Genomic DNA, 14,302 nt, shown 5'->3' with positions numbered 1-14,302 from the left:
TTCTAGGCAGAGGAGCTTTCTCTTTAATTTGGCTCAGCTCTGTTTGGTTGGATTGTGAAATCCCATTATTAGCTCGCAATGGCAGAATGAGACTTTGACGCTTCCTGAATGCCTGTGTGTTGGGAGGGTTGTGGGAAATTAGAGAGATTTGAGGCTTTAAATACAGATTTCTCTCACTCTGTACGGAATGACCAAGAGCCAAACTCTATCAAACTGCTGTACAAATTGTCAGAGATTATTTAGCAGAGATGGGCCACATCTATAAAAATCAAGGGGGGAAATGTATTTTAATCTTGACCGTTTTGGAGATTTTGGTCTTTCCCCATTTAAGTAGATAGGAGCTACAATTGTATGGCACTTGATTACATAGAAAAATAGCTGCCCAGCCTACCCGAGAGTGTTTCAAAGGTGGTCGCTGAATGGACTGACTTGCTAAAAAGACTTTGACGACTTTTTGTCTGCTGCTAGCATTTTGATTCAAGTGGATATGTTTTGATTCAAAAGTGTGAGCATGTTCTAAGAAACTGACTTGGATCAAAGTCTTTTTAGCAAGTCAGATCACTCAGCGGCCAATCACCTTTTAGACACAGACATCGCCTATCAATCAACTCAAGAACATGCATGTGCATGAGCTACACAATCCAGAAACATTTGTTTTTTAGCGTAATCTGAGGTAAAGAAGCACAGTTTATGATACCAGTGTTGTCAGATTTTATGGCTGATTTAAAATATGTTCTTTAATCTTAATCTTGACCAACTGTTTTTGGAGATTTCGGTCTTCCCCCATTCATGTAGATAGGAGCTACACTTTCCTGATTGGAAATAGCTTCCCGGGAGCATTCCAAAGATGGCCGCAAGTGGACTGCTAGAAAGACTTGGATCACTAACTTTTCCAATCGTCATAGAATGTCAGATAAACTGGTTAAAGCCACTTGGACAAGTAGCAGTTTATCTAGTGGGATGTCCTTGATTCTGACTTGAAGAGACCATAATGTTCTGCATTTCCAAATTAGAAAACTCTTCATGAGGGACTTCTGGGAATGTGACCTTTAAGACTAGAACCTTAACCCAATGATAGCTTTTCTCTTGGGGGTTGAGAGAAATTTTCCCACATCTAAAAAACACATTCCATATCCAATGGAATCATGCTGTTTGATAAAACAGCTTTTTGTCCTTGTTTTCAGATTCACACACTATAAACATGTGACTCATATGGACGAGAGAGTGAAATGATCGTCTAATGTGCCATTTTAAACAGAAGCATTTCCTTTTTGTTGTTTATTATCTTTTATCACAGCTTGTTGTTTTAGAAGATATCTTTTTCCTGGGGGACTTTTTGGGCAGAGGGTCTTGGGAAAAAGGGAAATTTGAAATGAAGCAAGCATCTTCTAATGGAGTTCAATCAAGTGTTATAAAAGGACACAGCCATGTCGAAACTGAAGTTGTTTTGCTTCCCTTTGTCTTATTTTAAATTTGCTTGCATTTCCGTTGAGGACTGGTTGTAGGTCAGTTCAGGGTTTCAACGGAGACAGCTGGTAAAGTCCAGTTCGTAAAACCCGACATGCAATCTTGGGGTACTGGAAACTTTTATGTCCACAGTTGACAGTGTGTGCTGTGATTGGCCAGACCCCAGGGCTCTAAATCTCTATGTTGAAGTGGAAAGATAATAACATTACCTTACTCAAGCTCTTCATAACTTACTTAGACACAAAGAAAAAACAAAATTAATATATTTACTACAATCATTATGTATACTGTACATCCCTGCTGAAAAGATCAGCATTGCTGGTCACCAGACAGTATATGTTTTGGATGCTGGTCCCCACCATGGGATGCTGGTGATCTAGCAGGGCCGGCGCTTTCAAAACTGATACCCTACGCAGAGTTTGGCAATCGTGGGGTGGGGGAGGGTGATTGACAGTCTGATGTGCTGCGAGCTGCGTGGCGATCGTCTGTGACTGCTGTTGGGTACTTGAATAAAGTATAGCTTGCGAGGAAGGGCAGCCAGTTGAGGTTCTGGTGCCCCCCTAGGGAGTTAGTGTCCTATACAGACTGCAGAAAATGCATATGGTGAGCGGCGGTACTGTGTTCTATTGTCCCCAAATGGTGTTTTTATTTTAGACTCAAACACTGAGGTTTTAACAGTTTGTCTTTTCAGTAGCAGTTTTGCTTAAGATTTGTGATTGCTTGGCTGACTCGCTACCCAGAAAATGTTATATAGAAACAAACCAACGAATTCGAATTATTTTTATACATTTGAATATTGTATATTGAATATATATTGAATATTCAAATGCATGTTTGAATGCCGCGCTGCAATAGCTGGCTGATCAAATCACAGACATGAAACAACAATACCCGGACTCAGTTATTATTATTCTTGGGGATTTTAACAAAGCAAACCTCACACGTGAACTGCCCAAATACAGACAGCACATTACATGCCCAACCAGAGAGAGAAATATATTGGATCACTGCTACACAACAATAAAGGATGCATATCGCCCTGTCCCTAGAGCAGCTTTGGGACTCTCTGATCACTGTCTGGTTCATCTTCTTCCAACCTACAGACAGAAACTAAAATCTGCTAAGCCTGTAGTAAGGTATGTAAAGAGATGGACCAATGAAGCAGAGCTGGAACTACAAGCCTGCTTTGACTGCACTGATTGGAGTGTTTTTGAGGCTGCAGACACCAATCTGGATGAGCTCACAGATACTGTTACATCATATATCAGTTTCTGTGAGGATATGTGCATTCATACTAGGACTTATTTAGCGTTTAACAATGACAAACCATGGTTTACAGCAGAACTCAGGCAGCTTCGTCAGGCCAAAGAGGATGCTTACAGAGGTGGGGATAAAGTCTTGTACAATCAGGCCAGGAACACACTGAATAAGGAAATCAGAGTGGCTAAAAGAAGATACTCTGAGAAGCTGAAAAACAAGTTTTCAGCTAACAACCCTGCATCAGTGTGGAGTGGCATGAAATATCGTATGAATTAAAAGACTCCTACCCCCAACCCTGTGGTGGACCAACAACTGGTTGATGACCTGAATGTGTTCTACTGTAGATTTGAAAGGCCCAATTTCACACCCCACACCCGCTCTGACCTTCACTTCACACAAACACCAACACCTCCTGCAACTCCCCTCCTCCCCCTGCCTGCTACTCAACCTGCACTTAAGATCTGTGAAGATGATGTGTGCTGTGTCATTCAAAAACAAAAGATAAGGAAAGCACAAGCGTTTCACCTGCATGTCTTAAATCCTGTGCTAACCAGCTGGCCCCCATCTTCACACTGATTTTCAATAGATCACTGGAGCAGTGTGAAGTTCCCTGATGCTTCAAATGCTCAATCATCATTCCTGTCCCAAAGAAACCAAAAATCACAGGACTTAATGACTACAGACCTGTCACCCTGAAGTCTGTGGTCATGAAGTCATTTGAGAGACTGGTGTTGGCCCACCTGAAGGACATCACTGGACCCTTCTAGATCCCCTTTAATTTGCTTACCGAGCAAACATGTCTGTGGATGATGCAGTCAACATGGGATTGCATCATATCCTTCAACATCTGGACAGACCAGGGACATATGCAAGGATCCTTTTTGTGGACTTCAGTTCGGCTTTCAACACCATTATCCCAGCTATTCTCTAGACTAAATTACACCAACTCTCTGTTCCCACATCTATCTTTCAGTGGATTACCAGCTTTCTGACAGACAGGCAGCAGCTTTTGAGACAGGGGAAATTCACTTTCAGCACCTGTACAATCAGCACTGGTGCCCCCCAGGGATGTGTGCTCTCCCCACTACTCTTCTCCCTCTACACCAACGACTGCATCACCAAGGACCCCTCTGTCAAGCTCCTGAAGATTGCAGATGACACCACTGTCATCGGCCTCATCCAAGATGACGATGAGTCTGCATACAGAAGGGAGATTAAACAGCTGGCTGTCTGGTGCAGTCAAAACAACCTTGAGCTGAACACGCTCAAAACGGTGGAGATGATTGTGGACTGGTCTATAGTGTAAGAACAGTGTAGGAACACCACAATACTGTATTTTATGTAGGCTAAGCATCGTAGGCAACATTCGTTACAGTATTGTTACAGTAAACATACAAGCCACAGCGGTCCCTCAGCACACTAGAGCATAAGAAAAAACAACAACAACATTGCCGTTTATCAAGCGCTGAAACTTTGCTTGGTGCAGAATAATCTGGAATCATGTTAAAAATTGTAACAGTCACCTCTTTGTAGCCTGAACTTGTTCAGAACGTTAAATCTTTGTGACACCTGCGCTAAAAACAGTCTAGATGCAGCGCAACGAATGAAACAGGTGTCTCGACATGCGTTTTTGAAATCTGAAGTTATTTTTAACATGACACAGTGTCTAAAAATGTGCCGTTCCTACATGAGACACCGAAGAAACAGCGAGACGCGGTACAGCAGTCAAGGACGTTCGTCCAGTTGTTTTTTACATATAAAAACAATGTAAAAACAGAGTAGAAGCACGCAAAAACACATTCAGTGTGAACGGCCGCTCATCCGTTTGCGCGTATCTGTATGAGTGAGCGCGTGTGGGCGAAACAAGTTCGGAAGGCCTGTATATTTTTTTCTTAAGTTACAAACCCGAACCCAAAATCCTACTGACCCGAACCCGGCGGCTTCGTGAACCGCTCTGAGACCGCAGACAACAGCGTATTCGCGTGTGTACCCAGAACATGTCACCCCTCAAGCGGTTTATGCAGAGATTTTCTGCTCGGGCCGGGGAGCCCCCGACGTACGGGGCCCCACGCAATTGCATGGTTTGCGTGGTGGTTAAAACCGCTACTGCACATTGGCGTGTAGAGTTATTATTGAGTTGGTGCAAATTTAACTACATCTGTACAATCGTTCGTTTAGAGACATTTTCCAAGACCATGTCATACATTTTTTAAATTAAATTATACACTTATATTTGCAGTAGTATCAGTGTCATTATAAATCACAATAGAGCACGACAGTCTGGTTCCGGAAGTAAAAATCCCATTCATTTATCCCATAGATTTACATTTATGCATTTGGCAGACGCTTTTATCCAAAGCAACTTACAGTGCACTTATTACAGGGACAATCCCCCTGGAGTAACCTGGAGTTAAGTGCCTTGCTCAAGGACACAATGGTGGTGGCTGTGGGGATCAAACCAGCAACCTTATCTGATTACCAGTTATGTGCTTTAGCCCACTACACCACCACTCGTAGATGTTTTTTTAAATTTTTTATCCCATTTATTCCATAGATGGATTTTTAACAATAACTTATAAACATTTAAAGACAGACCTACCATGAGCTCCGAGGTTGTTCATAGATGGTAAATGCTTCTGTTGAAGCCAACCAACTGTGTTATCTCAACTTCATCGTTTAAAAACCATGTTTTATAGCGGAATTCATGGTAAACAACTACATTACCCATGGTACAGCAGAGAAAGATCCACCAATCAGAGAACCGAGTCCAGCGAAACTCGTGAAACGTGGCTCGGAGCGACCGCTCACTCCCATGATGCATAAATGTAAAATATATTGCTTCTATACTTATAATAAACAACTTAAAATCAATAGTTTTATATATTCCCATTGTTTTTTATTCAATTACATCATTCGCAATGCTTCATGGAATTGTAGTCCATGACCTCATGAAACACAATAAGTACACAGCCTTGTACCTTTGTCTTATGTCCTATTTTCAAATACTTTTTTGCCTCAAAACAAAGTTTGTGATGTTGTGATTCACATCAGAGCTGGTTGGTTTGGTTCATGGCTCACATCTCTTTTATGAAGGATTTTATTCTTTAATTCTATGGAAGAATTGAATGGGGAAAATACTAGCGGTGTTATGGATCAACTAGGGATCATGTTAACTGGGGATGTGCACGTGCAAAATTTACTTGCATTGTCAGCAGATTCATAGAATGTGAATTGCGAAGGAGCCAAGAAAAGATGATTTGCCCATTTAAAAACATTTTTTTCATCGATGTCTGTTCTAATGAATTTGACACAGTTTAAGAGCGATTTGAATGATTTCACGGGGTAACATGGGACATTGGTTTGCATGGGAACTGGCGATTAGACTTCAGCGCAGTAAATCACATGTGGAATTCTTTTATTTGCAACACTAAAGAATAATAGGCTGATATGTGTCAATAATATATTTTCAATTGCTTTTATTTCTTTATAATGAGTAATAGCTTGATTGACCAAAACAGTTTGAGTGACTTTCTCCAACATTTAAAGATGAACAAAGAGATCAAAAGCTGTTATTGGATGCTGGTCTAGTGGTCAGAGTACGTGTTGTGAACATAAGCAACCCGGAGTTCAATTCCTGATCAGTCAGGATATATTTGTAATTTTGTTGCCGATTATAATATATTTTCAACAGGTCTACAAAATAATTATTTTGTAAAACACACATACATAGACACACTTCATTATATTCTTTAAAAGAAATCAATCAAAATTGACATTGAATCTGACCAGTAAATACAGTATAATCTATGGACTTTTCTGAGAATAGTTTAATTACTGATAAAAATAGGAAGTACGTTGTCCTGGTTACCTTTTAGATACAGACATCACCTGTCAATCAACTCTAGAACGCGCATGCGCATTAGCTATACAAGCTGGGAAAATTTCGTTTTTTTAGCGTAATATGAGTTAAAGAATCACAATGTACGATACCAGTATTGTCAGATTTTATTGCTGATTTCAAATATGCTCTTTGATTGTAATCTTGACCAAACGTTTTTGAGATTTTGGTCTTTCTCCATTCAAGTAGATAAGAGCTGCACTGGCATGACTGGAAATAGCCTTCCGAGAGCATTCCAAAGATGGCCGTTAGTGGACTGACTTGCTAAAAAGACTTTGATGTTACCCTGTGAATCTGTTAAAATCGTTCTTAAACTGCGTCAAATTCATTAGAACAGACATCAATCAAACAAAGCAGGTTAATAATTATACCAAAATTTTCTTTTCTTGGCTCCTGGCAGGTTACATTGAATGAATCTGCTGAAAATTCAAGTAAAATTATTCACGTGCACACGCACATCCCCAGTTAACACAATCAGTTAACACAGTTGATCCATAACACTGGAACCCAGATGGCTGAAAAAGTGGGCGGTCTCTGTTGCGCTCTATAACAGAGTTAGTATATTAGTATCTCTATAATAGAGACAGTTAGCGCATTAGCATCATGAATTCATAATGTAAACCAGACAAACTAAACATTTTCTTCTGCATATAAATTACTCTAAATCATCATCGAGTGGTTAAAACAACTTATTTAACTGACCTCATGTGACTTCTACTCATAAAGTAAGGCATAAAGTCATTGATGACACATTTTAATGTCAAATTAGTTAGGTTTTACTGAGCATCCTATATTTAAATGTACTTCTAAATGCCTCCCACAGCGGTGTGGCGGGTGTCTGAATGTTCAGAAACTGTATACCGTTGCTCAGCCATTTAGAACGTCTTTTTACTCCTGAACGAATAAAGAATAAGAACTTCTCTGGAAGTACATAGGTGCCTTTAGTGTGTGTGTGTGTGTGTGTGTGTATGTATAAATGTGTCTGTGTCTATGATGGATTCTTCTTCTTAACCCGTAATGGGTATGTGTCATCAGTTGAGGTTGTGTCATGACCAAAATCCAATCCCTGTGTGAGCGGTGGCTCTTTGAGGTCCAGCCAAACTACCTCTGTAAAATTTTCCATTTGAAACTCATTCATTTTGTTGATCTAAATGCAAACTAGAGCTGCAACTAACGATTATTTTGATAATCGACTAATCGAGGGACGAGCATCCCCGCGACAGAGTGTGTCTCAGCCGGGTGCAGTTTCAATCTCCCCCCTTAGATCGGGACACTTTGCGCAACTCATAGAAGAGGTGCTGACCGCACAGAGAAATGCCTTGAACTTTAATAAAGCTATAACACATTAAATATAACTGCATTAAAGATGTATCCCCGGGGTGTTTCCTTTAAAGACACTCGACTCGCAAGTTTTGCTTCAGTGGAACGGCAGCTCTGGCTCCGCTTTTTCCACAACGAGAGTACTTCTGTATTTAGTTATTTGGTATTTTTGTATAATTCCCTCATACTTTGTGATCTACATCACCTGAAGCTGTTTTGAAAGTTTGGAGTGCATCTGGACTGTGAGCTGTGTAATTCTTCCTCTCCTCAGTCAGGCGCGAGCTGCAGTGCTGCTCTCGTGCGCCATCGTTAGAGTTGTTACATTAAATGACATCAAACGACTATTCGACAACGAACATTTTTGTCAACAATTTTTAATTGTTGATGTTGTCGATAATGTCGACTAATCGTTTCAGCCCTAATGCAAACCCTCTAGTCAATCACATTATCAATTCATTATGCTTTAAAGGCATGTGATTCCTGGGAGAGTGTTAAAGTGATAGTAACAGAATTCTTAAGATTCTCAATAAAATATTTATGATTTTTTAACTTGCTTAAAGGACTAAAATTTGTTGAGCCATCTTAAAGAGATAGTCCACCTAAAATGAAAATTCTATCATTACTCCATGTTGTTCCAAACCTGTATGACTTTCTTTATTCCATGGAACTTGGAAGGAGATGTTAGGTAGTGTTTTAGTCCTTGTCACCATTCACTTTCATTGCATCTTTTTTTCCATACAATTACAGCGAATGTATGCCTAACATCTCAATGTATGTTCCACAGTAGGAAGAAAGTCATACAGTTTTGGAACAACATGAGGCAATGTAAAGACAAAAACAAAATGTTTTTCGCTATCCCTTTAAGAAGATATACGCTGTATTCCAAATGACATAAAGTATGCCTTCGGAGGGCACTTCAAAGAGCCCACGGCTCTTCATCAGACACGTCACCTTAGGTGAGAACATTAAAATACTTTTTTTTTTAATTTGGAGCCGTGGTATGCTGACTTTTCTCTCTTTTTCAGATACCAGTTTGGTCGGGCACACACACTGAGCTTTTTTGCCATTGGATTTGCATGCTTTTGTTCATTTTTTCTGAACAATCATGATAGCCAAGCTGTATGGTTGTTCCAAACAGACTTTCTAATAAAAATGTCTTAAGACGTGAGTTCCGAATGACCGTTATTTTTGAGCCCCACACCTTTCAGTTCTCCGAAGCTCTCACAGCGGATGGTAAAGTCTGGGAAGGGAATAGGGCATAGGGGTGATCACTTCTGAATGGAACGCACCAATCATAACTTCTTGTGTGTGAGTGAATTATTGCATTATTGATGATATCACTGATGCAGGTGAATTTGTGTTTGTATTTAGCATGTGATGCCCAGCATTGGGGTCTAGGCTGCAAGCAGCCCTGTGAGTGCCAGAACGGGGGGAAGTGTGACGTTCTCACAGGCTCCTGCCTCTGTCCAGCTGGATTCATGGGTGGACGATGCCAGGTACCACCATTCATACACCAACAAAGAACTATATTTTTACTGCATTAATTTATCCTGGTTAATGTTAGTTTATAAAAATACAAAAGTTCATTGTAAGTTTATGTTCATAATTCAACTAAGTAATTAAAGAGGTAGTTACATTTCTTAAAGGTAGAATTAAAATTCTCTCATTATTTACTCACCCTCATGATATCCTAGGTGTGTATGACTTTCTTTCTTTACCTGAACACATTTGAAGCAAATTAGAAAAATATCTTACCTCAGTAGGTCCTTAAAATTCAAGTGGATGGTGATCCGATTTTTGAAGCTCCAAAAAACACAGACAGTCAGTATAAACGTCATCCACACGACTCCAGCTGTTCAATTAATGTCTTCTAAAGAAACACGATTGCTTTTGGTGTGAAAAAGATTCATATTTAAGTATATTTAAAACTCTAAATCATGCTTCCTTTCTGCAGCGGTAAGCGCCTGTGACGTAAGCGCATTGGCATTTGAAACATGTGGGAACTGATGTACGTGAGACACAGATGAGGAGGAAGAATGCTGTACAATAGCTTGGTTGGTTTTGGTTTAGATTTGTATTTATCTGTTTCTTTACTCAAAATGGTGCGTTTGTGTGCTTATCCTGGATGCCTCAACCAAACAGAGAACGTGAGATTAAGTCCGTATCATGGCAATGGTAATACGCCACACGAGAGACCGCTCAGACTCCACCCTCTCGTGAAGCTTACCGGAAGCAATGATTTAGAGTTAAAAAGTACTGAAATATTTATCTTTTTTCACATCAAAAGTGATCGTATTGCTTTAGAAGTCATTCATTTAACCACAGGAGTCTAATAAATGACATTTATGCTGACTGTCTGTGATTTTTGGAGCTTCAAAAATCACCATTCACTTGCATTTTAAGGACCTACTGAGCTAAGATATTTTTCTAATTTTCTTCAAATGTGTTCTGGTGAAGAAAGAAAGTCATACACACCTAGGATATCATGAGGGTGAGTAAATAATGAGAGAATTTTCATTTTTGGGTGAACTATCCCTTTAACTAATGTTAACGTATTCAACTTTTAATTTTAAAATGTATTAGTATATGTTGAAATTAACATTAACCAAGATTAATAAATGCCGTTAATTGTTAGTTCTTGTTAACTAATGTAGGTAACTAATGTTAACAAATGGAACCTTCTTGTAGAGTGTAACCATGATTTTTATGTGAGTCCACAGTTTGACATTACATTTTTTATAATATCTGAGGAATAAATAAATAAATGTGTTGCTGTGGATACAAAAACCTACTCTATCACAATTGGTGTCTGACAATTTTTAATAATGCAGTAAAAAGGCTTTCAAAAGGCTCACACGTTTCTGTATATTTGTAGATTATTTGAGAGAAGACATTTAAAGCAAGAACTGTCTTATATAATGCATGTTATATGTTAACTGATTATATTACACTTAATTGTTGTTAGGATGCCTGTCCCACAAAGACCTTTGGTCAGGACTGTCTACAGCAGTGCCAGTGTGGAACTGGAGGATTCTGCAATAAAACCACTGGAGAGTGTGTGTGCAGAGATGGATTTACTGGAACTTTGTGAGTATGGGAAGTGAGCACAAATAGAGTACTACAGTATATTGGTATTAGTATTTTAGTAGTATATTGTGTGTTGTGGTTTGTTACTGCTATTTTCTCTGGATATCTGCAGAATATTCCAATCGAATTTGGGAATGATTTGAAATGCTAAATTCATTTTACTGTAAATATAATTCTGCTCACATTATATGTGTTTTGTATCAAGTATAGGTGCATGTCAGAGTGCATTTGTCTTCTCTGTGTTTGGACACTAGTATCTTGTATCTTAGCATCTTATTATTTGAAAATATGATGCCATTCATACTGTATGTGTGCTGTACATGTAGCACAAACACACATACAGTATATGATGTTATGTGCCTCTGTTGCTCAGGTGTGAGGAGCCATGTATAAGGCTAAACCGGTGTCCTGCACGTTGCCCATGTCAAAATGGAGGCATCTGCAAGGGTAGAGGGGTGTGTGTATGTCCACCAGGCTGGATGGTAAGGAGTCTTTGTAAAAAACAAAACAAAATTGTAGTCTGAACATTTTATGGTGAGAATATGGTAATGAGTTTATCATGTTATTCTCTCTCTTTCTGACAGGGTACAGTGTGCACTGAGCGATGCCCACAGGGTCGGTTTGATATCAACTGTGCTAAGGAGTGTTTGTGCCATAACGGCGGCTACTGTGATCCAGAGACTGGCCAATGTCAATGTGCTGCAGGCTATACAGGTGAAAGGTCTGTATATGGTCTCTCATTTTAAACTAGGGCAATTTGTCAATATAGTACAGGTAATTAGGAGGTCAGAACTGTCTTAATACAGTTCTGATGTAACGGCTAAATCTCAGGGCTGATAAGCCCATAAGGAATGAGTCACAAGCCATCACAATCATGTGCTTGAGCAAGACACTTAACCAGATCACTTAAAGTGGACTGCACCCTGTCATTAAAGTATTGCAAGCTGCTTATAAAAGCGTCTGCTAAATGACCCCTTAATGATTATAACAGTGGTCCTCAAGTGGATGGTTGCAGGTCTATTCCTATAGGGTCTTGGGCAGTAGGGATGAAACAATGCTTAATGCAAATAATAAAATGCTAACCATACTAACCACATAATCATGCATAGGAAGGATAGCAATTTTAATAAGCATATCAGTGTTTAAAAGTGAGTGGAAAACACTTCCCACATATTTTGTTGTTGATGCCAAATACCAATGCGTCCAGTCAGACTTTACAGTATTTCGGCACAATTTCTTTTATTATATGGCTTATATGTTTTATAATATTAAGTGTTTGTTCCATTTGTTAGGCTGGTCAATCACACTTCTGCTGTTGTTAATGCATTTACATAATCATTAATTTTCCTATGTCATGTTAATAATTAACAATTTGATACTGTGTTTGGTCACCACACAATGAAAATTCTGGGTCCTGAAACAAAACCAGTTGAGAAACACTGGATTATAGAATGTTGGTCAATAACTAAACTATAAAGCAAGGCAGTCTCAGTTAGTCTCAGGTTTTGTAATATGTGATGAGGGCCCAGACAGTTTCGGGCAATAGGTGGTCCATAAACTCTAATCAGCCAAGTTCTATGGTTATATGGATGGTTGTGCTCTTAGAAGTTGTCTCTTTGTGTTTTGTATACGAAACAATGATGTACTGTATATTTCTAGTCTAGCTTTTAGATGCAAAAATGACATTTAGTTTTTAAACTTATGAATGATATTTGAACATTGTGGTTGCATGCTTGCATCACTGAGTGTTTGTGCATCTCTCCGGTCCAGGTGTAATAAGGAGTGTCCAGTGGGTACGTACGGTGAGGATTGTAAGGGCGTGTGTGACTGTGCTAATGGGGCCCGCTGCTATAACATCCACGGCGGGTGTCTATGTGAGCCGGGTTTTAAGGGTCCACGCTGTGACCTCAGAATGTGTCCTGATGGAGTCTATGGCATGCACTGTGATCAACGCTGCCTCTGCAACTCACAAAACACTCTCAGGTGTGTATCAGTGTGTATTACTGCAGATCACTAAGTGGTGAAGTGAACCAGTGGTAGGCCTACCCATAGACACAAGGGGGAAAAAAAACTACTATATGCACTTGAAGTTAATTAAGTATCTGTATCTGCTCTGAATTTCTGTACTTTTATTCATTTCATATGTGGTTTAATGACATTGATAACACTGACAAAAAAAATTAGTCTCAAATATCCTCATGTTTTTTCTTTTGTTCTGATTGTTTCATGAATGTTACAGCTGTCATCCTCTGAAGGGGGAGTGTACCTGTCATCCTGGGTGGGCGGGGCTGTACTGTAATGAAACCTGTGCTCACGGTTACTATGGTAACGGTTGCCTGGAGCCCTGCCTTTGTGTGAATGGAGGGGTGTGTGACACAGTGAAAGGCCAGTGTCATTGTACCTCTGGATACACGGTGTGTATTTACACACAGTCACAAAATATCTTCTGAAAAAACTCAACACTAAAATCTACTCTGAAGCTTCTGACTGCAACAGTTGGCAAGAGTTGTAATGAGTTAGCCTAGCTGTTGTCTTGTAATACCTAGTTTTACAGTGTGTAGGTTTATCAATGTCATCTTGAATGTTTCTTCTTCTTTGTGTGTCTCCATGCATGCATGTGTCTTTGCACGTGGGTTTAGGGAGTTCACTGTGAGAAGCTCTGCGAGGATGGTTTTTATGGGAAAGGCTGCTCGTCTCCTTGTACTTGTATGAACTCAATAGCCTGTTCTCCAATTGATGGAACATGCTTCTGTAAGGAAGGTGAGTTTTTGGGAGTACACTGCATCAGAGATCACTGAATTAGCGAGTATTAGTGAGATCAGTCAAGGAATCTTAAATTGTGTGTGTTTCAGTGACTGCTGTAAGTCAAATCAAATGTTAATCAGAGTTTTTGTCCTAACCACCCAAGAACATGACAAGCAATGAGTGATAGGACATTTTATCAATCACTTGGTTTCTATTTCTGCAACAGTGCAAGTATCCTTGGCCACTGTGTACTCTTATTGGTACAAAATACTGCTCATAACTTTACATTAAACATCAAATATGTTGTAGTTGGCTACAACTGTGCTGCATCACGCAGCAGTTTCACGTTCAGTGTTGACAAACAAATTAAAACTTACCACAGCTCATGAAACATAGCATCTTGTCTGGTTAGGATATGGTGTAAACCTGGGCAATTGACAGGAGGATTACATTGACGATGATTCAATGGGGAATTTTGGAAATGTTAAAGGAATATTCCGGGTTCAATTCAAGTTAAGCTCAATT

The 14,302-nt window shown here is 39.5% G+C and overlaps 1 protein-coding gene across 1 annotated transcript in view; it reads left to right on the top strand.

The window, feature by feature from the left end:
* Window positions 1–14,302, top strand: part of LOC127452597 (platelet endothelial aggregation receptor 1-like) — an 85,976-nt gene that overhangs the window by 56,365 nt on the left and 15,309 nt on the right. Inside the window, exons 6-12 of the mRNA XM_051718188.1 lie at window positions 9,317–9,441; window positions 10,911–11,032; window positions 11,406–11,514; window positions 11,617–11,753; window positions 12,803–13,015; window positions 13,272–13,446; window positions 13,672–13,792. Coding sequence (XP_051574148.1) covers window positions 9,317–9,441; window positions 10,911–11,032; window positions 11,406–11,514; window positions 11,617–11,753; window positions 12,803–13,015; window positions 13,272–13,446; window positions 13,672–13,792 — 1,002 coding nt within the window. The remainder of the gene's footprint in view (window positions 1–9,316; window positions 9,442–10,910; window positions 11,033–11,405; window positions 11,515–11,616; window positions 11,754–12,802; window positions 13,016–13,271; window positions 13,447–13,671; window positions 13,793–14,302) is intronic.

The sequence above is a fragment of the Myxocyprinus asiaticus genome, chromosome 15, assembly GCF_019703515.2.
Source record: "Myxocyprinus asiaticus isolate MX2 ecotype Aquarium Trade chromosome 15, UBuf_Myxa_2, whole genome shotgun sequence".
In the NCBI taxonomy this organism is placed as follows: Eukaryota; Metazoa; Chordata; class Actinopteri; order Cypriniformes; family Catostomidae; genus Myxocyprinus; species Myxocyprinus asiaticus.
The sequence above is the reverse complement of the archived record's forward strand: the minus strand, read 5'-3'. Positions and strand labels throughout refer to the sequence as shown.